At 40.3% G+C, this 24,507-nt stretch overlaps 1 protein-coding gene across 2 annotated transcripts in view; it reads left to right on the top strand.

Moving 5' to 3' along the window:
* PDE4B (phosphodiesterase 4B) overlaps positions 1 to 24,507 on the top strand; it is a 424,211-nt gene that overhangs the window by 300,686 nt on the left and 99,018 nt on the right. For both annotated transcript variants that reach the window (XM_036444266.2, XM_036444267.2), the window contains 3 exons: positions 6,078 to 6,114; positions 6,239 to 6,309; positions 15,616 to 15,665. In XM_036444266.2, the coding sequence (XP_036300159.1) occupies positions 6,078 to 6,114; positions 6,239 to 6,309; positions 15,616 to 15,665 (158 nt within the window). The remainder of the gene's footprint in view (positions 1 to 6,077; positions 6,115 to 6,238; positions 6,310 to 15,615; positions 15,666 to 24,507) is intronic.

Raw genomic sequence — 24,507 nt, 5'->3', positions numbered from 1 at the left:
AGCTGTAAATAATTAGAGCTCATTCACATGACATCTCACAGATGAAAGACTATCTTTGGGAGGTAGCTAACGGTTCCCCAAACTCATGCCAAACAGCAGGATGGGTCTCAGTTTCATTCCCGAGGCTTCTCAGAAGGTTCTAATCAAACTTCAGATTAAACTCTGATGATTTATTAATTAGAATCAAAAGGTTATGGACATTTTGAAGTTCAAGAGACCTACATGATCACAGTCCAATTCAGTCTATAGTTGTAGAAACAAACCCTAATTCTGAATGCCTTTGTATTCAGAGTCCCTGATACTAATGGTTTATCCTCTTTTCAGTTTTACCAAGCAGCAAAATGTTTCCCAAATTTTATTTATTTTTTTAAAATATATTTTATTGATTTTTTACAGAGAGGAAGAGAGAGGGATAGAGAGTTAGAAACATCGATGAGAGAGAATCATCAATCAGCTGCCTCTTGCACACCCCCTACTGGGGATGTGCCCACAACTAAGGTACATGCCCTTGACCAGAATTGAACCCGGGACCTTTCGGTCCGCAGGCTGACGCTCTATCCACTGAGCCAAACCGGTTTTGACTGTTTCCCAAATTTTAGAACTAACATGGTATTGCCAACTTTAAATTGAGACAAGTAGGGATTGTACATGTTATCTAGTATCATTCTCAATTGTTAAAATAAAAAATAGGAAGACACAGTTTCATAATAAAGAACAGCCCGTCTCAAGAAAGAAAAAAAAAAGTTGGCAACATAATACCCTCCTCTGATAGACACTAAAAATAAGATGCATTAAAATCTTTACATGAATAAAAATAGCACAGCATTTGGTGTTGCAAATATTTCAACATTATATTAAAATTTTTATATATTTGTCAATTTAGGAAATTATATTTCTCAACAAAATAAGAAGTGGAGCGTGAGTAATATCCAGATTCATCTGGCATTTTATTTTACCAGGACCATATTGGAAAATCCACTATCCCCCATGTATCTTGAGTTAAACTGAGGAATGCTTTTGGAGATATTGCATTCAATTATTACTCTTCAGGGTGAATTAAAATAGAGCAAGTGTGGGGAGTGTCTGGCCCTAGGGCCATATGATGCTCCAGAAAGCATTTGGTCTGGCCTTGCCAAGGCACTGTGGGTGAATTAATTAAATGTTTGACCAAATTAAGCAGGCTAATTTTTAAGTTGATAATTTTGTATGGCCCATGAGTGATGTTATAAATATCCAAATGGCTCTTGCCAGAAAAAATGTTCCCCATCCTTGTATAGGACTGGCCTTGTTGCTCCCTACTTTAAACCCTCTAGTATTTCTTCTCAACTTTTTAAAGCCACCATTTATGTGAGCACTGAGTTGTCTCTAGAGCGAATAGTCAAGAGAACTGAGACCCAACAACCAAGAGGAAAGGCAGAAATAACAGCCTACCTGCTGATTGATTGACTACCCAAAAATGCAATGTGGTGTCTAAGACTTGAATTAGACTTAATACTATCCCATAACCCCAATATGGCTGGTACTATAATTTTCTTATTTTAAAGATGAGGACATTGGAGCACAGAAAGATTAAGTAGCCTGACCAATAAATGTAGGACCAAGGTTTAAATTCAGGGAGTCTAGGCAATTAAACCATAAGATATCCAGTACATAACAGACACTAAAAGAGGATGAAAAATAAAAATAATAGCATTAACCTCTGACTACCTTTCCAGATATTATGAGGATCATATTCATAGTTTCTTAAAAAAAAAAAAAAAAAAAAAAAAAAAAAAAAAAAAAAAAAAAAAAAAAACTTGAATGTAAGCACTTTGCTAACAAATTGAACATCTGTATCTTCCAGGAAGGTTAAAAAAAAATTAGTAAGTCAATATATAGTTTTAATGCTTTCAGGTAAGGACAATCCTAGAAAGGTATGCACAGGACTTTGAGAGGCCTAGCCAGACCGAGCAGGTAGCCCAGGCTGAGGAGTTATAGCTAAGCTGGAAGACTTAGCAAAGCAAAAAAGGATGAATGAGGAAGGGCCTTGTGCTAACTCTCCAGTTGTCAGGAGCATTGTGGGAAACCACAGCTCAGTGTGACTGAGGCCAAGAATGTGAGCGGAAGAGAAAAATAGTGAAAGATGAGGCTAGAGATATAAGCAGGAACCTCATCATGCAGGGCCTAGCCAGGTGTCGGCAACCTGCGGCTCCGGAGCCGCATGCAGCTCTTTTTGTTAAGTGAAAAAATCCTTTTTCTGCACGATCCGGTATATAGTATTAAGGTAAGAAACAATATATGCAGTGTTACATTTGTTTTAAATGTGGCAATGGTTTTGCGGCTCCCAGGTGGTTTTTTTTTCCTTCGAAAACAGATCCAAGTGGCTCTTTATGTCTTAAAGGTTGCCGACCCCTGAAAGAGCTGGCCTTTATGCTGCCGTGGGAGCTACTAAAAGTTTTGAAGCAAGAATATACATAATCAGAGGGATGGTTTTCAGAGATAACTCTGATTACAGTATGAAGACTAGTTGGGAGGGTTGGCAAACCTAAAGACTAGTATCCGAGAGTCAAATGGAAGACTTTGGTAATCCACAAAACAGAGGATAGAGATCTAGCTTAGAGCAATCCAGTGGGCAGTTAATGAATATTTGCAAGTTAGGGTCAGCAGGGATTGTGGTTGACTGTGAGGTTCCAGTCTTGACCAACAAGATAGGTGGTTGCACTATTCCCGAGGGCCAAGAACATTCTCTTATCACATGAAATGATGTATATGAAGATGCTTTGTAAACTGTAAAGAACAATGTAAATAGTTCCCTTGAGTGTGATGGGGGCAGACATGATTAATCTAAAGATTAGTCTTTAATCTTCTGGGAAGACAGACCTTCAATTGTTTAATTATAATAGTAATAACATCAAATACTAATAAGAATAATATAAATAACAGAAGAGTTTTTATGTGCCAAGCACTAAGAGTTGCATCCCACTTTACAGGGAATTAAATTGAGGCATTGAGAGATTGCCTGATATCTCCTAAATAGCAATAGAGCCATTGAGAAACAAACCAATGCTGGCTGGCTCCATATAATCTATAATAATAAAAGTGTAATATGATAATTAGACTGACATACTTTCAGACATCCTTCCGGATGACCTTCTGGATAAAGCTGGAGCTGCGAGGGAAGCCCAAGTTCTGGGTGCCAGATGGAAGTCAATGCCAGCAGCCAGAGAAAGAAAGGCCTACTCTTGCACAAATTTCGTGCATCAGGCCTATAGTAATATATGTTTCTCTATAAGACAGACTAAAATCAGTGTTGCAAGAAAATACAAGTAAAATTCTGTGTGTGGCTATAAAACATAGAAATTAATAAAATCTAGAATATAGCAGTAGAATTAGCATTTTTGCTTTACAGAAAACTATTTCATTGTTTAAATAGACCTACACTCAATTCTAAGACCCAGTGTTCTCATCTACAATTACTCTATCAAATTGTAATGTGCTGGTGTTGTCACTAGATGGTGATAGTGCCATGGATCTGAATATCTGGCCTCCAGTGAGTCGCTGCCCTCTCTAGTGGTTTGGGAAACTAAATACATCTCTTTTCCATAACCCATCAAGTAGTTTGTTATTTCCATGTCATTTATTCTTAATGGTTAACATATAAAATTTTTATTTAAAATTTTAGAGTAGCTTCATAAATCATCCAGCTGAACTCAAATATGAGTTTTTTTGTTTTGCTTTGTTTTTTTCCTGTTCTTGCTATAAATTACCCATGAATTAGTTGATCATTTCTCTAGCAGCTATTCACATACAGCATTAGCTTTTGCAGCTCATATCTCTTTAAGGGAGCCAGTGCTGGGGATCTGAATGTCCATCTTCTGCTTCTGAATGTTCTGCTCTCCTAATCTTTATAAGTTCCATAATAGCCAGGTTGACATGGAGTCCTCTTAATGTTTGTTTACCGCCCTTTAACCATTAGTTTGTGCAGTTTTAGTACAGTAACTCCTCATTATGCAACACTATGTCTGTCAGCTTTAGGTACTACAGAGGCGTGAGATTTGCTTATATTATTTAAGCTTTTGTTGACTCCAGAAATCCAGGAGCCATAGACGATCTACTTAACTCCATGACCTTATTCCCAACTCAACCCAATGTCTTCAGAACAATGTGAACTTCACAGCAAAAATCTGAACACATAGCAAGATATTTCACCCATCTGAAGTTCATCTCAAGAAAATAGCTTGGGAAGAGGCAGTCCTAGATGCAGTGTAGCACTCTGCATTGATCACAACTGCTCATTTCTTTGGCTCCTCCCATGAACCCCAAGGGTCTTCCATTGGCTCTCTCTAAACATGTCCCCTAACCTCAGGAAGCCATCCCTGCCATTTCTTTCACAATCCCCGTGGTTGTAGGCCACTCCTAAATCTATACTTTAATTCCCATAGTTCAGTCTTCCTACTTCATGTCTTCCACAAATATCTTAAAACCCAGCATGTGGGAAAGTGGCACAACTTCTCCACTAGTTCCTCCACACTTTTTCATTTCTATTCATGACTTCATTATTTTCCCAGATACCCATTTTTGAAACTGAAAAGAACCTCTTTTTCTTGGGATATTTTTCTGTCTCCTCTCCTCTGTTTTAATTTGTGGTCACAGATTCTGTGTAATTCAATCTGTCAGCTAGGCAGTGTCACCATAAAATAGGAAACATAATGATGTAAAGCACAGACTTTTGGAATCTAATAGTCTTAAGTAATTTCACTTATTCCTTATGTGCTAGTTAAGCACTTGCTTAACTTCTCTGAACCTTGATATCACCTATAAAATCAATGTATTAAGGGCACCTGCCTTAAGTATTGTCACAAGCATTGAAAAAAGATACTGCACATACAGTACTTAGCACAGGGCCTGACATATGGTAACCGTGCAAAGCATGCATATGCTTGTCGGTATTATTTTTATAATCACAAAGTTAATGTGCAACAAGCTTACTCAATTGAATTGAAAGGGGACTTCTAGGTAAGACAAAGCTAATGAGGGGAAATGTTATATTAAATAAGAGCCTGAAGTACAGTAGAAGCCTGTGTTTAAAAAGAGGTGCTCATGCACAGAAGTGTTCAACTGTGCACCCCCAGGCCTCACATAAGGCCTGTTAATGGGCAGGTGCTTAATAATTGCTGGTTGTGTTGGTAATTAACTAAGAAGGGCCATATTTGTATGCTGATCATGAGGACAGACAGTGAAGGAACTCATTGTCAACCGACTGGTGTGTGGCTGCTATGATTCATGCTGTGATAACAAATTGGCCTGGTTCTGTGTCTGCAGCTCAGGCGGACTGTCTTCTAATAACTTTAATGGAGAGTTTGCTGCAGGTGGGCTTAAGTAGACTTATCATCAAAGCACATGGCAGAGGGAGAATACATTTCTGAAAACACACTTTTGTCCGTTCCCAAGTACAGATTTACATAATACTAGGTACAGCTTAATCAGATCTTTGGGACAAAATGAACAACAACGATATGGTAATGGTAGGTTCAGTCAGTACACTTGCATTAAAAGCTTTTCCCTGGGTACTTTAAGGGGAAAAAAAAGTTATATTAAAAACAAAAAAGTAATGGGATTTGCAGACAGAAATCTGTGTTTAAATGGCATTAAGGCTGCGGTTCAGATCAACAAAAGCCAGGAAATCCAAAGTTAACCTTTATCCAGACTGTTATGCCATTTTTTCCTACTCTCTATGTGCCTGTGAGCAGTCCTCCCTTTGAATTTCCTGGCTCTGGCAACCCACAAGTCACTTTGAATTAAGTCCTCTAGGTCTGCTGTTTAATGGAACTATACCCTGAGGATATATGCTTACTTGCAAATGCTTTCATGTGTAGTCACTGTAAGTCTAGAAGCCATGAACTGGTGATGATGGATTTTTTTCTTCAAGTCCTGAGATCCCCATGTATGCTGAAAGCAGTCCTGCCTTATATCTAGGTAGAAGGTCTTCAGCATATCATTTGTGTTGCTAAGACTGATAAAGTGTCATATGGCAGCTTATATGCCACAGTTATCATTCAAATGCGTGTTTAAATGTTGCTTTTCTCTTTTTTCACCAGACATGGAGATGACTTGATTGTAACGCCTTTTGCCCAGGTATGTATCATGCTGGCCCTGGCTCTCTCTCCCTTCATCTCTGGGTATAGTTTCAAGTGTGGCTTCTGAATGCTCCCATTTAATCTCCTTTTGTTTCTAAACATTTGAAAACTTGTTCTTCTAGGTCCTCGCCAGCTTGAGAAGTGTGAGAAACAACTTCACTCTACTGACAAACCTCCATGGAACATTCAACAAGTAAGCATGGGCTTTCTGTGGAATTAGGAATCCCTTTCATAGAGGCGAAACCACTGAAGAGCACTTAAAAACGAACAAAAAACTATGCCATGGAAATTTGCCTCCCAACCTAATTTAAGACACAGGATGACATTTTAAAATAAGATGGAGTATCATCGAATTTTAGAACTGGTAAAATGTTAGAAATTTGCCTGGGATTTATTTGTCTCTGTACCCTTAACAAATGAAAGAATGAAATGAGAATTTTGTTGACTGTTATATTTGCTACTTTGGAAAGTATGAATACTTAGCAGTAAGGGCCAAAAATTATATTAAAATTCTTTTGAAATAATTATTGACGAATTCAGAGATTCAACTTTAGATTAAAAATATCAAAAAGTTCAAATCCAAGTAGCTTATATTTTGATAATATGTAAACAAGTTCATGCAATTGGATTATCTTCTCCTTTCCCCCCAAATGACTACATAAAAGTGGTCATTTCAGTGAACATTGTTAAACCTCATCCCCTTCATCTGTAAAATTGAATTTGATATGCCTACAGGAACTTTCTCCTCTAAAATCATGTCAACCTATTTGTCTCAATGCTATGCAGTTCACTATCCGGTATTTTTAAAGGTCAACATAGGACTCACAAGGTCACAAAACCATGTTCCTGGAATAGGAGGGCTGAAGGAGACTTTTGAGGCCATTTATTCAACCTTTGTTTTTCAGGAGGAAAAACCCAGACTTCCTAACAACCACATCATAGGTTATAGCTATACTACAGCCAAATCCTGAATATCCTGATTTTTCCAGCCAGTGCTGGCTACAGAACACCCTGACTTTTAGCCTTTGCGAAATTTTTCATCAATCCTCTATTTTACTTTTATCCACCTTTTCATGGAGTGGAGTTGTTAAAGGTGAGAGGAGACCCTGCTTTGAAAACTTACTTTTTATTTCACTGTTCTATAGAAGTTCCTGTGGGAGCTCTGCATAACCCAGTGGAATCTTTCCCAACAATGTTCTCCCCTCTAAACTAGTCCCCAAACTGCCACCAGAGTGACTGTCTGACCACATGGCTCTCTAGTGTGAGGCATTTCCATGGCTCACTCTTATCATTCAGATAAAGTTTCAATGTGGACACTTGGCACCCAAGGCACCTCATGATCCAGCTCAAGTTAGTTTGATGGATAGTTGTTTGGGTTAATATTTGATGCAATATACATGAAAGCTAGAGACTTGCCAGTTTCTTTTGCCATGGTACTCCCTGTTTAGTCATTTATTAAATAATTTACCCAACAAATATTTATTTATCCATGCATATATATGTATTTAAGAAATATTTATTGTTCATCTGGCATGGCTCAGTAGTTGAGCATCGACCTATGAAACAGGAGGTGATGGTTCGATTCCTGGTTGGGGCACATGGCTAGGTTGTGGGCTTGATCCCCAGTAGGGGGCATGCAGGAGGCAGCTGATCAATGATTCTCTCTCATCACTGATGTTTCTCTCCCTCTCTCTCTTTTCCTCTCTGAAATCAATAAAAATATACTTTTTAAAAAGAAATATTTATTGAGTACCCACTTTGTACAAATCATGGTGACACAATAATGACACCAAAACATACAAGTTCTCTGCCACTTCAGGGCTTTCATTGTAGTAGCAAGTGCCAGGGCATACCATGGTGAACAGTCAGACCGGGTCTCTAGCCACATGGGATCACATTCTAACAATTATGGTCTGCTTGTTCTCTTCATGTCCTGTTCTCCACCCTGTTTCTGGCCTACTGTTCTCTCTTTCTAAAATCTCTCTCTCTTCCTGCCAGTGATTGCCTGGCTAAGTCTTGCTTGGTTTTTATAGCTCGTCTCTAGAACCACCTTCACCAGGGCACTCTCCCTGACTCCACCAAGCCAGGCTGAGCAACCCTCAGTGTTCCCAGAACACTCTGCGAACCTTAGCATACCACTTATGGATCTCTGTCCACCACTGGACAATGTGTCCCTTGAGAATTACAATTACTTTTCATTGAAATTCCAAGAATTAGCAGAATACGTGACACATAGTGAGTGCCTAATAAATATTCATCATAGTTCTCGCTAAATAATTATCCTAGAAAGACCACCAATTATTTAGAAAAATACTTTTTCAGAAGTGATACCTTTTGTTTTCCTACTTTTTTTTTTTTTTTTTTTTTTTTTTTTTTTTTTAAGAGTACAGCCTTTGGGGCCATACTTACTGGCTTTATAATCTAATTCTATGGCTTGAAAATTACGTGACTTGGACAAATGAACCTCTACATTTCAGTTTCCCAGTCAGTAAAATAGTGTTGTTCTGAGAATTAAATGAATTGACACTTATAAAGCATTTATAACATCACATAGTAGATGCTCAATAAATGTGAGCTATTATAATTGACTAAAGGCCCAGTGCACGAAATTTGTACACTCGTAGGGTCCCTAGCGGCTGCTGGCTGAGTACTTATTCCCTTCCCCCAGCCGGCCCCACCTTCTAGTCAAACTCCCAGACAACTCCTTCAATAGAGGGGACAATTTGCATACTACCCTTTTATTATATAGGATAGTTATATATCTCTTCCAAATCCCAGAAATAAGGTAACACTACAGGGTTTCATATTCATTATCTTAGTTTCAATCACCATAGTGAAATTCATGACAGATATTGTTGCCCCCACTCTGTGGATAAAGAAACAAAGCTTAGGGAGATTAAATAGCTTGAGCAAGAACATACCACTTCTCATGAATAGCAGACTCATACTTGAAACTTGATATCTTGACTCTCATTGCAGTAGTTTTTCCATTTACTACCCTTGTTATGTCTTCTGAGTTATGGGAAGAAATTTCTGAAGGCTTTGTAACAGAGAGTCATTTAGGAAGAACTTACAAATAGATGAAGGTCAAAGAGCCTGTAGTCAGAGACATGAGCGATAAGAGTGTTTTCAGGAATTAAAATATGAGAGTGAAGCCCTGGACCAAGATGATGAAGGTTAAAATTAGGAAAGAAAGAATCAATAAATATACTTTCCAAAGGCTTCTTCTTAGCAAATCATGACTCAAGATCACTACATTAAATAGCTCCAAGAAGTTAGGGCTGAGAGGGGTGGGGTGGGTCAGGGTGCGGTATCAGAGGGATGTTTGTTTTTCAGTTATTAGTTTGTTAGCACGAAGCTTGGATGTTCTTAGTATTGTTCATGGTCTATTAATGAGCATAAACATTGCTGATTAATGACTACCTCAGCAGAAATGACTTTCTCGAGAATCAGATCTTTCTATAGTCTTGGGTGTTTTGGGCCACATAAACCTTCAGGAACTGAGTTGCCATATTTAAAGCTCACCAAGGCCTCATTCTCTGACTGAGGATCACCGCCTCCCCCCCCAAATTATGGCCCTTTGTATCATCTTTGGTTCCAACTAAACCACGTTCACTAAATAAAATAGATTTCTAGCTGTGCGATCTTTGTGAATGATGTTTCTCAAATCCATATCCATATTTGTACAGAATAGATTATTTCATTGATTTCAAGTACCTCCTTGAAATCAACAAAAGTTCAAGGCAGGGTCCATAATCCATTTTATTCTTAGGTAGTCAATACTCTCAAACAGATAAAGAAAACCTAATATCCACCAGGGATAGGTCCACTGTCCTGAGAGTGTTCCCCAAACCCCTTACCCCACAGATATACTTATTCTAACAACTGAACACATAAGATTCATGGAACTTAGAAATTGCTCTCTGGGTTCCAGGGTGCTACGCTTTGCCTTCAATGTAACATTCAAGCAGTAATGTGTCTTTGGGGTGGTTTTCATAAGATATCTGGAGTGTGGTTTATTATATGAAAAGGAACTCCCACATAGAACTCTACTCATAAGTCAAGATTTTCTTTATCTTTTGGCTCTTTGCTCTGCCTGAAAGCATTCCATTGTCTGTCTGAGCTTTACCACCCAAAGGGGGAAAGTCTCAGTGTTCCTCGTGAGGTGATTTCCTTACACTTCCATGAAATGTTCCACTGAGGAATGCTTGATTGGGCCTGTGTTTCTTGGCTTCACATTAAAACCTACAGGAGTAGGTTTTGTCCCAGGATTAATTTTGAAAATATGGCTTTCAATTAGTGTTGTTAATATAGATAATATTCCTAAAGCATTTGCTGCCTTCAAACAGGCTGGTGGAGAAATCACATGTACGAGTGAGAGTGCCTGCCCTTCTGCAGTCTGGGGGCCAGGGGGTAGAGCAGGGAGCAAAGAGGTGTCCCCATGAGTCAATAGTGTCACTAGCCTCCCAGATATTACCAATGGCTAACAGAAAATCATGTGACAGTTCTGTAGTAACATTCTTCCAGGGTATAATTCAATCAACATGTATGCAATCTTTGAGAAAGAATTAATAAGCACTTAATTTTTTTTTTCAGTGTATATCTGAAGTTCCTTTCATTGCTTTATGTACTTTGGCATGGGATTGAAATTAGCTGAGAATAATAAAATTTTGAACATTCAGAGTTGGAAAGAACCTAGCCAAATTTCCTTAGCATAAGTGAGGAAATGTATGTAAAACCCCTCACACAGGACCTGGCACATTGTAAATTCGTAGTAAATGTTAGCTGCTGCTGGCTCTCCCCAAGTGGGAAAGAAACTGAGAAGTGCAGTGAGTTGCCTTTGGCTATGCAGTTGGAAGGGGCCAGAGCCAGGATTAGGAACCCTGTCTTCTTATTCATAGTTCTGTTCTTTCTCTAATGTGCTATTCAGGGCTGCAAAGTATTCATTGCTGGGGTCGCATTATCCTCCCTATTAATGTCACTGTCTTCAACAATGCAGGCATATCACTTCTTAAGGTTCTACCATAAGTTAGGGATCATTGGAAACTGAGCAGCCAATGCCATTTTCTTCTGGCACTTGCTGTTTTCTAATTGGCACTCTTGTGTCTTGTAAGCCATAACGCAGCCTCCAGAAATCATTTAAAATGTATCGAGTTCATTCATCTAAAATGCATTGAGCCACTTCTTTGTACCAAGTCTCAGTGATAAACCAAATAAGCATAGCTATTGCCTTTTCACAGATTAGACACACAGATGCTTATCAGAATTAACAACTGAATGAAAGCTATAGCTTTAAAATTAACTCTTAGGGCAAAGCAATTAATGCTATTTTTACAATTTTTAAGAAGTCATTGGGAGAATTAGGTGCTATGAGTAGCTATGCTATTAAGAAAGCAGAAATTTCCAACACTTATGGTCTTTTAGTTCATTCCTTTTACAAAAGCCTTCTTTGGAGTTCAGGATGATAGGCAAAATAAAATTATTATAAACATACTAGAGGCCTGGTGCATAAAATTCATGCATGGAAGGGGGAGTTTCCCTCAGCCCAGCCTGCCGCCTCTCCAATCTAGGCCCTGTTGAGGGCAGTCAGACATCCCTCTCACAATCCAGGACTGCTGGCTCTCAACCACTTACCTGTCTGCCTGCCTGATTGCCCCTAACTGCTTTTGCCTGCCAGCCTGATCACCCCCTAATCACTTCCCTGCCAGCCTGATCAATGCCTAACTCCTGATGGCCTGTCCCCCTGGCCCCCCCAAATGTCCTCCCCTGCAGGTCTGGTCCCTCCCAACTGCCCTCCCCTGCTGGCCTGGTCTCCCCCAACTTCCCTCCTCTGCTGGCGTGGTCACCCCTAACTGCCCTTCCCTGCTTGCTTGATCACCCACAACTGCCTCCCTTGCAGGCCATCATGTGGTGGCCATCTTGTGTCCACATGGGGGCAGCCATATTTGACCACATGGGGTGGCCATCTTGTGTGTTGGAGTGATGGTCAATTTGCATATTACTCTTTTAATGGATAGGATATTAATCTAATGAATGTGTAATATATAATTAATATATATATATATAATTAATATATAATTAATATAATGAATACCTACATCATGCCTAGTTTTTGCTAATTCCAAGGTTACAGAGATGAATAAGATTCAATCTTTGATTAAATGTCTTACAGGTGAGCAGAGGAGACAGCCAGGAAAATGGGAATTGTGATCTAGCATGAGTAATACTATGATGGGGCAAGCATGGGGAACTACAATTAGCACAGAGACTGAACACAAACGGGAAGGCTCCTCCAATGTGGTAATGCCTGAGTGAAGCCCCAGAATATGAGGAGTTTGCCACTTAAAGAGGAGGGGAAAGTGTTCAGCTGATCTAAACATATGCAAGGGCCCAACAACATAAATGCATGCTGTGTATGAGAAACAGCCAATAGTATGTAGAACCAAGATTCTACAGATAAAACATTCATGTGGATCCTGCCATCAATGGGGCATTAATTAGTGGTGGAAATAATATGTGCTCATATGAGTTATAACAGGAGATAATAATCCTAAAGGTACAAATAAAGCACCATAGGAGATTAGGAAAAAGATCATTTTTAGCTTAAGAGGATAACTCTGTTGGAGGACATGGCATTCGATCTTTGGAAGTATGATTCTGACACCAATTTTGTTGTATGCGTTTTTCTCCCCATACATCAGAGCAGTTGGCCATGAAACCAGATGGACATCCCATTATTCAACTCAATTCTGACACTATTTACCTGGAGATAGTGTCAGATCATACAAGTTAAGGGCTCAGTCCTCCCAACTGCCTCTACCCCACATTTCAGATGCCAATCACAAACCCAGGTTGTTACCTGTGCTTCTAACCTGGTGGCTGTAGATCCACTGTTCCAATCACTCCCTCCTTGAGTTTGATTAATTTGTTAAAATGGCTCACAAAAAAATACTTACTAGATTACTGGTTTATTAGAAAAGAATATAACTCGGAATAGTCAGATGGGAAAACCTGTGTAGGACAAGGTATGTGGGAAGGAGCTCAGAGCTCCCATGCTCTCTGAGCCTGACAGTCTCCACATGTTCACCAACCCAGTGCCTTTGGAGTTTTATGAAGGCTTCAATACAAAGGCATAATTGATTAAATCCTTGGCCATTGGTGACTGAACAGGATCTCCAATCCCTTTCCCTTCCCTGGAAGTCCAGGGCGGGGCTGAAAGTTCCAACTCTCAAATCACAAGATTGGTTTCTCTGGCAACCAGTCTCAGGGATTTTCCAAAAGTCACCTCATTAACATAACAAAAGACACCTTTGTCAAGCTTCTCCTTTAGGAAATTCCAGGGGCCATAGGAGAAAGACCACCAAATTTATATTTCTTACTACACCTCAGAGAAGGCTAGATGGTATTTAGAAGTGTGAGCTTGTGCAGGGAGAACTTTCCTCTCAGAGGAATGGCTGAACAGTGTCAGGAAGATGGATAGCACATGGCCAAGGCCAAAGAAGTGATGACATTTGGCTTTAGCGACCTCTGAGTTAGTCCATTCATTCATTCATTCATTCAACAACTATTTACTGAGTGCTTGGCATATGAAAGGCATATGAAAGGCCACTCTGGGTTTTAGGGATCCAGTAGTGAACATGTTGTTCCCTGCCTGCATCAAGTTTATGTTAAATGAAGGCCTTCTATATTGAACACTAATGGACAGTGCTTATTTTAATTACAATTTTAGAGAGCTACGCAGGTGAAATATAATACAAGATGGCATGGTTTGAAATAAAATGTCAGGCAGGGAGGAATACTGAGAGATAAACTGGGAAAAGCATGTTGAGAACAAAGAGCAAAGAGTTTTGAATGCCAGGTTATGGAATTTGACATTTAATCTCTTAATTTTCCTGAAGAGCAGCCCCTCAGTTTCAGTGCAGGTGTTAGCAGTCGTGGAGAGTGCATGCATTTTGGTTTCTAAAAGACTTAGCTTTGAATCCCAATCATATCACAGAGGGATTAAAAGTACCTTTCCTAGGATCACCTAGCTAATCAATGTAAGGGATGTGAACCCTGTCCATCAGACCCTGCAGCTATAAAATACAGTTGCCTAGAAACCATCTAGCCTTCTCTGATGTGTAGTAAGAAATATAAATTTGGTGGTCTTTCTCCTATGGCCCCTGGAATTTCCTAAATGAGAAGCTTGACAAAGGTGTCTTTTGTTATGTTAAGGGACCAAAACTGAATTTGGAGCAGTTAATAACAAACATAGGGAAATAACTATGTGCTCATACCTATAGGGAGACCTTCCCTTCACAATACCTTTGCAATCTATTTGCTATCATTTAGAAGTTGGCCTTAATCCAAAACCTGCCTATAAATAAGAATTCACAGAGAAGTAACCAATTACAGATGCCTATCCCAGATATAACAAAATAGACTCTCCAGAGACAGGGAAGGGATTCATAATTTTTAAAGCTGTACAAGTGAGTCAGACGTCATCCATGTTCAGAGACCTACTGGCCTAGAGTCCCAATCTCCTGCTCCTTACTAATATCTTGTTCTTTAGTGGGGCAGAGAGTCCTCTGTACCAGTGGTTCTAAAAATGTGATTCAAGACCAGCAGCATTAGCACCTGGGCACTAGCAGAAATGCACACACTCAGTCCCACCCCCAGCCAACTGAATCAGAAACCTGGAGGTAGACCCAGCAATGTCTCAATAAACCTCCAGGGGATCGAGGCACTCTACATTTTAAAAGTCATTGCTCTGTACTATTTCTGGGAGGTTCTCCAACAATGCATTGGGAGGGTCTGGCAGTTCTGTAAAACATAAGAAGGATGGTGAAAGCAGCAAAATCCGGGGGTCATGGGGATTATAAAAAAAGACACAGAAAAACAAGAAAGAAAAGGAGAAGCAGACCCAGTGTGTGTGTATTGGGGGGGAGGGGTGCTGGCATGAGTAGGTTTGCTTGTTTCATTTGCCTCGACATCAGCTATGCTGTAGAATAATGCCCAGTTTCTCCATGAAAAGACCGCTAGATAAATTAAGCTACCTGAATTACCATTCCTAGTCCCTGTGACCAGGGATGCAAAACTAGAAGCCTGGACTGATTGATCTCTATGTGCTCCTCTGGCTATAACTCTCTACACCACAGCCCCGAAGGGGCTGGGATTCACTCTTAACATTTGGTACTATTACTGAGCAAGGATATCCTCTTCTAAGGGCCTCCTGAAACAGGGAAACCTGAAACAGAGGAGCCGGTGAGGGACCTGGCGTAAAGGACTTCCTTCCTGGAGTGTTGCCCATCCAGGAGGCTGCGCAGAGGGAAATTCCAGGCCATCTGGATGTGAGAGAATTGCAGTCATTTACGCATGTTACAGGAGCCTGCCTTCCGGAGAAAGCATTATGTCACTTGATAGCTCATTGTGACCTGGAAAACTCCCCAGAGATCATGGGGAGGCTGGGAGAGGATATTCAGACAAAGACTCAGGTCTTCTTTTCTCTCTGTCTCCACAGGAGGTCCCCAGCTGCTAGCCAGCCTCCTGTCTCCAGAGTCAACCTGCAAGGTAAGCCATGCAATGGCCTGTCTCTGTGTTTCACAGCAGTAAGTGTGCCTCTCATGCAGAAACCTTTTTGAGAAATAATAGCATTTGTTTGCCTACCATGGCCCCCAAAAGTAAGGCTCTTACTGACTTTTTTGAAAAGCATACTGGAGCTTGACTTCATTCCAGGTGAAACTGAGTGAAAAGCAGAATTAAATGGTTTCCCCATCGTATGTATGCCCAGACTTCCAGAATGTGGTAGAAGAGTGGTGACACTGCTTCCCAGAAGAAGGGCAGTATTGATAGTGCAACTTGACCTCAGCTTGCTGACCCCAGTGAACTCCAGGAGAGCTGACCTCACAGGCCCTCAGGTGCCTCATGTTGGGCTCTAGAATCTATGCTAGTGGTTTCCTCTTAGCATCAGCCATAGATCCCCTTTGAATATGCATTCCTTCCAGGTGTGAAACCAAAAATTCTTTCTAGGACACAAATCATTTCTTTTGGAGGTCATCCAGTGTTCTTTCTCAAAGGTATTGTTTTAAAGAAACCTAACCTCTCATTTTTCAATGCTGCGCCAACGAGTTTCATGTAGAGTTGAGAGCTGTGTGTGGAGAGGAAGGGCCATCTTGAAGGAACACGTGGAGATGTACTGAACTGAAATTCTTTCTGACGTAAGACATGACCAGTTAGGTGACATTTTTTAAGTGCAAAATGCAGTTTTGCCCCTTGACCTGACCCCAGGGGCATAGCAGTGGTCTTGAGTAAAACCACTGGAGAAGGAGGTGAGATGAGCTCATAGTGAGATCACCTAAGACCCCGCTGCCTCGTTCACCTTTGTGTTCCAGCAGCGCTGTTCCCTTCGCTTCTTACGCAGGCTCTTCCCTCCTGGTATGTTGAGTTCTCTTGCTGGTTTTATGGCCACAAGGAGAATGGAAATAACACGAGCGCCCAACTTTTAAAAGAAGGGAACAAAGGCAATAGGTTCTGTTGGTATGCTGGCTTCTAGCATAGTTATGGTATATGCTTTCAAGATATTTTTATGAGAAAAAAAGATCCAGAACAAGAATAAAAGTGAAAAAGGAAGAGATTAGGTAGAGTTTACCTTTAGAGCGCCATGACATGAAGTAGAGAGAAGAACTAGTACTGTATCCACGAATTTAAAAAACCTGGGGTGCGGATGGACTGTCTCTTTAGAAGTTTATAAAAAGAAGCTAGATAGAGTGTTTTAACATAATACTGGTGTTACATACTTGGAGATCAAAGGGGGTGGTTTTGAAACTATCATTTCATCATTCCTGTGGACCAGTGAGACAGACTCCTTTGCTCACATTTCTGTTAGCCAATTGATGGAGGGGCACCCTGACTTTGAGTCAGTTTGAACATTTAAACTGTGTTTTCTTCCTTTTGTGATAAACACTGACAAACATTAGGAGAAATGTGATATTTATTATCCTATAAAGTAGCTCATTAACCAGAGATGCTGTTGGAAAGATCATTTTGTGATTACTGGCACAGTAACTGCAGTTTGGCGACTAGAGTCTTTTGCTGGGTTCTCCTAAAACAATGGAGCAAAGAAATGACAATACCACTTAGGCAATTTGTTTTTGTCTATCTTTGTGGCAAACTTCAAAAATCCTAGCTTTTCATTGGGAAGAGACTATAGTGATACCCAATTATTACATGATTATAGATTTCAAAATCTTAACGCTTAAATGCGGTCAGAAAAGGAAGGAGGACACACACATCCTGTGTTTTGTTCTTATTATCAGCTTAAATGAGTCAGGCAGATTTTTCCTGTTATTTTAATATTTATCAGCATATGACAAAGAGGTGTGTTTAAATAGAAACTTTGAAGGGGAATGAAAAATAAGTGGCTTGGAGCAAACAGCCCTGAAATGTTGAGTGCTGCTTTAAAAGGTGATTTTTCATGATAGTCAGATCAAGTGTTGATTTATCAGCACTGAATTCTCATGTATTTGAATTGAGATCCAAGATAAAAGATACAAGAAACACAATAATTTACACAGTTTAAACAAAAATCCACTTAGGAAAGCCCGAGGTAACTGTATTCTTGTATAAAGGGACAGAGACAGAGAGGGAGAAAAAGAGAAAAGGCAATTCTCTTTAAAAGGTATTTTTAAATACATCTAAATGAAGGCAGTACAATTCATTTTAAAAACTAATTGTCAGAAACTATGGTTAAATTGGTACATTTGCTCTTACAAATTGATCATTTACTAGGATAATTCTTGGGGGAAATTAAAGCAAATTTCTCAGTGTGCAGTACTTTTCTTTTTAACTGTTTAACCAAAATTATTCTTTTTAGCTCTCGTGGTCCAATACAAATGTCCCTCCTTTGCTAAGACATCCTATTTTTTCTTTTTTCTTTTTTTTTTAATTTTTATTTTTTAGAAAATCACTGTACTCGCTCCCTTTGTGTTCTTTGGCAACAATTCCATTCTAAGATATTCTGTAGTTCATGGTTTATATGTCTCAGCCATTGGAGCTTTTGGAAGGCAGTGGCTATCCCTTATTCATTTCTGTATCATTCAATATGCGTTACCATTTTCACATATACAAGTCAATAAGTATATGTTGACTTGATCAGGAGAACTTCATAATGTTTGGGTACTTTATCTTAAGAAAAATGCTGTAAGTTAAAACAATATGAGTCAATATCTTTCTATGAAAAACATTCAATTGTGTGTGTTTACTATTTAACGTCATTTAAATTAAAAGAGATTCAAACACACTTTGTAACTGTTAAATACGTAAGTGTGGTCATACAGGTTTTAAGCAAAAATAGTTAAGTCTAAAAAAATTGGCATTTTGCACTTTGTGTAGGGAAGCCAGAGGAAAGTAAGAAAGAATTCAAAACCCAGAAAGTAGAACAAAGTGGAAATCCTACATGCTCAAGTTAAGGAGAAAGGTGCAGAAGCTGCTGGCTGTGACGTTTTAATGAGCATCTCAATTTTTATCATATTTTGCCTTTTCACAAGTATGAATTCCAGGTTTTCTCTACATCACATGTGTCAAGGCCCGCGGGCCAAATCCGTCCCACCAGGCCTTGCAATGTGGCTCGCACCGCGCTGTCATCACTGCACTCCGCTGCGTTTCCATCACAATGACAGTTTATGACTGTTCAGTAAACCATTCGGCCCTCGATTTAGGCTGGATTTTAGATTTTGGCCCCTTCTCTGATTAAGTTCGACACCCCTACTCTACATGATGGTTAGAGGGAAAAGGGGGAAAAATAGAACAGAAGAAAGAACATTCCAAAAGGCACAGGAACTGGGTTCTGTCATCTATTCACACTCAGAGTGGATAATTGAATTGATTCTCAATATTTCAGGCTCCCAAACTACTTTCAACAGAAAAAAAAAAAATTGAAGAAATCAGTGTGAGTATGTGTGTGTGTGAGTGTGTGTGTGAGTGTGTGTGTGAGTGTGTGTGTGTGAGTGTGTGTGTGTGTGTGTGTGTGTGAGTGTGAGTGAGTGTGAGTGTGTGTGTGTGTGTGTGTGTGTGATAGTTGCTCCACTTCATGCAGCCATCCTGTCTCCCCCTTGCTTTCGCATTTCAGTCGTGATTATAGGTATGTCATGAAAGTGAGAATTTACCAAAACGGTAAATTATCAAGTATTCATTCATTGCCTCAACAGAATGATTTTTATTTTATTTTTTTTTTGCATGACATAGGATTAGAGAAGCATTCCTTTTAATGGGCAACTCTTCTGATTCACATAAATGTGACTTGATTTGCAATATGTGTCATATATTCAACCTCACGGCAGCCAAATTGATGTGTAAAGAGGGATGTTCTATACTCATTTTCTTATTTCAAAATTTACCAATGAATATATGGAGCAAGAGCACTACCCATGTAACAGATCAGCTGCTACGAAGAACAGTAAGTCCATGGTCACTGCAAACCATGTCACAGAGATGACTAGAAACTTTCCCTGAAGGCTTCAGATCAAACTCCTGTAAACCCAAAGTCTCTACCAGGCTGTGTAGCCTAAGCTGTGGTTGATGGTGGTTTTCAACTCCAGTCAATTAAATGCCTTTCAGGAAAAGCCTGTGTATAGACAAAGAGGATAAGATAGGTTGGTTTACGTGAAAAACAGACCTAGTAATTTTTTTTTTTTAGTGCTCATGGGAATCCATTCCTTCTATCAAGTGTCCAGGCCATTCTGGGGAGGAAAGGACTCTTTACTGGTTGAGAAAACAGAAGAGGCTTTCTCCTAGGAAGCCCATTTCTCGGTACGAGTTCTTTCCATTCTTCACTTTGCTTGTGAATATTCCTCCCAAGTTCATAGGAGAGTGCCAGATGCAGGATCTGTTAGAGGAGTGGACAAGGGGGCTCAGTGAGTGATCTGGGATTCTGAGAAATTCAGAAAGCTGTGACATCGATTCAGTTCTCAGAGCTGCCGGAGCCGCGGATGAGAGATGAGCTGTGTGTGCACAAGGGAAGGGCCCTCTGAGGACCGCGGCCCTGGCCTGAGAGCTGAGCTGTGTCAGATGCCTGGAAATGAATCCGGCACGAGCAGGACATTTGCCTCGTTGGTGCATTAAGCAAGAACTGTTAGGCGGGATTGCAAAATTTATGGACAAATACAAACAAAATCAATCCTGTTACCAAAGGCTGTGGCCACTCATGATAAGGAGAAGAGAAGGGATTGGAGGGGATTGCAAAAAGGAATGAAAGAGAGAGAGAAAAATCTAGAAATATTAGCTTATTTTTTTCTTCCATGTTCTGAATGTCCTGTGGCCTGAATTATTTGCATAATTGCTTTAATTACCCACCTTGAGTGTTTAGGCAGCTTGTGTGCATAATAAACAATAAGGCATATATGCACACGAAGAGCCCCAGTCATTCTGAGAATAATCCCCAAATGGTTGTTTTGTAAGAATTGCTTTTGTCTAAAATAACCTTCTTGTGAATGTTTACCCTAAAGCATCAACAAGTGAGCTATTTATATTGATTTGCAATTATTGCGTATATGTCTAAAATTAAGCATGGGTAGTTGCAAAAACATTGACAAGTCAACTAAAATGCAAATAGTTAAAATGTTACCCTCGAACAAACATTGCCAAAAATAAAACCCTGCTCATTAATGGCTATTTCGCCAGTTCAAAAATTAATTTCTAAATTTAGTATGAATGTGTCTTCGTATTAAACAAAACCACTGAGACCCGCAGCAGCTAGTCTCTCCCTTGCTACCTAATGAGTGGAGTTCATTCCGTGTGGACTCTACTTCAGGTTTTGTGTACTGCTGAGAACCCGTCCACCCCCCTTCCCCTGAAAGTTGGAATCATGCATGTTAGTAAGTATTTCAGTTATGCTATTGACGTCAATGGAGTCATTAAATAGATTGCTGGCTCTCCCAGAGGCAAATCACTGCCAGGGACCTAGATACAGACACGGGTTTTTTTTTCCCCTGTTTTTTTTTCTTTCTTTCTTTTTTTTTTTTTCCTTACAAAGACAACCATCAGGTTTTGCTAAAGCAGTAAGCCAGAGAAAGGGGAAAGTTTATACTGTAGCTGACCTATCTCCAAACAGTTTCTTTCTTTCTTTTGCATTTTAGTTCCGGCCTTTCTTTCTCTTTGGCTACAGTAAGCTCGGGTAGATGCCCAGATATAGTTTCCTCAATGTTTTATGTCCAGAAGGGTGACACCCCAACTTTTAAAAATGCTCCTTAACCTTTAGCTCTACACAACCCATCTCAGTGTTTACTTGGTGGCATAAATTGTCTAGGCAAATCACTATTGTCTGCCAGGAAGGCGTGTCTGATATATAGTTCCTTGAATAAACAGTTTCTTCCAAACACACACACGCACGCACGCACACACATACCCCACAAACACGCAGTTTTGTCCGTTCTGTCGCCTCTGTGTGGCTTATAGCTACAGCCCCTCGTCTATGAATCAACCTTTATGCGAGCCTGCACTGTGCTGCGGCACCAGGGCTCTGAAGCAAAGGGTGGAGGAGGAGGCTGGGAAGAAAGATCCACTTCTCTCCGCTGCCTCATCTGCAGAGCTCAGGCAGGAGGCTGCCCACGTGCCTGTGTCCTCCCACAAACCCGTGCTGTGCCAACCTCAAGCCTGGTCATGCAGCTCCCAGGCGTGTCAGGGGGAGCCTTGGGGAAGCAGCTGCCTCTTTCTGGATGTTCCTGACAGCTCTATTTACCTGGGCAGCCCCAGGAGTTGGAGCCGGAAATCCTCCGCACACCTGGATTCCTCTGCCTCCCAGGCTCAGAGCTAGGAAGCCACCTTGAATAGACAGCTTTCTCCAACTCTGGATGCCAGAATCCGCCACACGGGCTTTAGCAGGCACCTCTATTTCCAACCCCTATTTCTTTACTCCCTGGACTTCTGCACTTCCTTATCAGTCAGTAGATATAAACACTCCAGGTACCTGGCCCCTTTGAGAACCCCTTTTGGTTCATCTGGAGGCCACTGCTCCTTATCCCATATTCCTGGCTTTGGCTAATGGCTTCATCACCACCCGCCCCCCCCCTTGTTTTCTTGTTTTTTTATCTCTCTCTTTACTTCCCACAGCCAGTTCTTGTAGTGATGATTTATTTCGTGTCTTAGTTGGCTATCATTTGCCTTCAGGATAAAATCCTTTCTTCCTATCAGATATGCATAGTCCTCCAGAATCTTGCTCCTAATTCCTTCTTTGTCCTCATCTCACATTTGATCCCTGTCCCCACGCACAGCTGATGGCTGAGGTGCCCTGAACATCTTGTCCCTCCGACGAGCCAGGCTCGTCTTGCTGTCCTGCTGTTGTGCATGCTGTTCCTTCTGCCTGGGCTGCTCTTTCCCCAAAATGCCGTTCAGATAGTCAGCTCAGGGTTTTTTGTTTTTTTTTTTTACACTGTCACTGTGAACAAGTTCTTTATATTCACTGATTCTTGGATTCTGGAGTCAGGATTTAACTAAATATATAATGTCAAACTAGGGCCTGACATATAGTATCTGCTTAGAAAATACTAGTTCCTTTAACAATTTTCATCTGGAAAGTGATATATATATCTTAAGACTCAGCGTTTTTGTCATCTTCAGGTGTGTTCCCTGCAATGCATCCAAAATTATTCTCTATTATTATCTTAATTCTTATCTTAATTATTGCACTTGTCACATTAGGCTGTATTTAGTTGTTAAATTTTATTTCTTTCTATAGTAAGAGTAACCCTCTTTTTAAAGTTCTATATTAACCCTCTTTTTAAAATCTGTTTCCAACTTATACATATGACGTGGAACACAGTCAATACCCAATAAGTGTTTATTAAATGAACGAATAAAAATGAACACATGCCTATGTCTGAAACATAAGTGATTGGAAAGGAATGGAGGCTTATGTTAGACTCTTTTTAAGGCTTGTCTAAATAAGTTCTAGTGCTTTGGCACATGCACGATACTGACATCCCTGGCTAATCTTGACTATATATGACTTTTCTTCACTTGAAATGAAATCTTTATTATCTACCAGAGATTCGGTACATAAAATTCATGCAAGGGTAGGGTCCCTAGGCCTGGCCGGCGATCAGGGCTGATCAGGTTCCCCACCTCCTCCTTCCTTCACCACCCATGCACTACCACCAAGTGGTTCCCCCTCCCCACCACCTCCTCCTTCCCTCGCTCCCTCAGCACCCACCCCACCCACCCACCCCCACCACTGCTGCTGGTCGCCCGCCATGTTCCACACTTTCCCTGGTGGCCAGCACACATAAAATTGAGTGGTCAAACTCCCAAGGGGATATTTTGCATATTAGCCTTTTATTTATATACTAGAAGCCCACTGCATAAAGATTTATGCAAGAATAGGCCTTCCTTCCCCTGGCTTTGCTCCCTGCCTCCCAAGAACCTGCAAATCTTCGCTCCTTGCTGGAGCACTACCACTCCTGTAGTTCCCTCTGTCCCCCGCCTTTCCTCTAATAGCAGGCATCCTGTCTGGCCACTCTGTGCTTGTGTATGCAAATTAACCCAGAATCTTTGTTGGGTTAATTTGCATACTCACTCCTGATTTGCTGTGGGCATAGTAGAGGTACGGTCAATTTACATGTTTGTTCATTATTAGGTAAGATTACCTTCAGGAAGAAGTGACAGTGTTAAAAGAAATGAGGAGGGGGGTACAATAAGGGAGTAAATCTGACTAGCTTATCACACTATCTGATGCTGTTAGTGTCTATCATTGTGCCTGGCACAAAGTAGGTACTCAATTAGCATTGAGTTGAATTGGATTGGGCTGGGAATCCTGAGTCAATCCTTAGACAAGTTACTTCTCTGAGACTCATTTTTCTTATCTGAAAAGTGGGCATTTTAGTATTCTATCTCCTAAGACTGCTGTAAGGAACTAAATGAGAAAAGCTATGTTTACAATGTTTAAAAGTGAAGACCCTGGAACCAGACTCCCTCTTTCAAATACCAGCTCTACCACTATGTGACTTTAGGACAAATTTCTTAACCTCTCCATGTCCCAGCTACATCATCTCAAAAACTGGGATAGAAACTGTACATAGCTCCTATGTTGATTGTAAGGATTAACTATATGACCATATAGTAAAGCACCTAGAATAGCTCCTGGCACTTAGAAAAAGTAAATGTTAGTATTGGTATTAATTGTGTTATACAACATGCATCCCATAGCACCCAACACATAGCAGGTGGTCAATGTGTGATATCTTAGAGCCCAGGCCTACTAGTATCATCAGGGAAGTGAAACAAAGCCCAGAGAGATCTGTCTAAAAGGTTCTGATCTATTGATATTTACCTTTCATAGTTATACAAACTAGAAGGCAATCTTTCTTTCACTTTTAAAATTCTTTTTTCGTGAAACCATAAAAATCTGCTTATACAGAAATAG

Source organism: Pipistrellus kuhlii, unplaced genomic scaffold (assembly GCF_014108245.1).
Source record: "Pipistrellus kuhlii isolate mPipKuh1 unplaced genomic scaffold, mPipKuh1.p scaffold_m20_p_2, whole genome shotgun sequence".
Lineage (NCBI taxonomy): Eukaryota > Metazoa > Chordata > Mammalia > Chiroptera > Vespertilionidae > Pipistrellus > Pipistrellus kuhlii.
The sequence above is the reverse complement of the archived record's forward strand: the minus strand, read 5'-3'. Positions and strand labels throughout refer to the sequence as shown.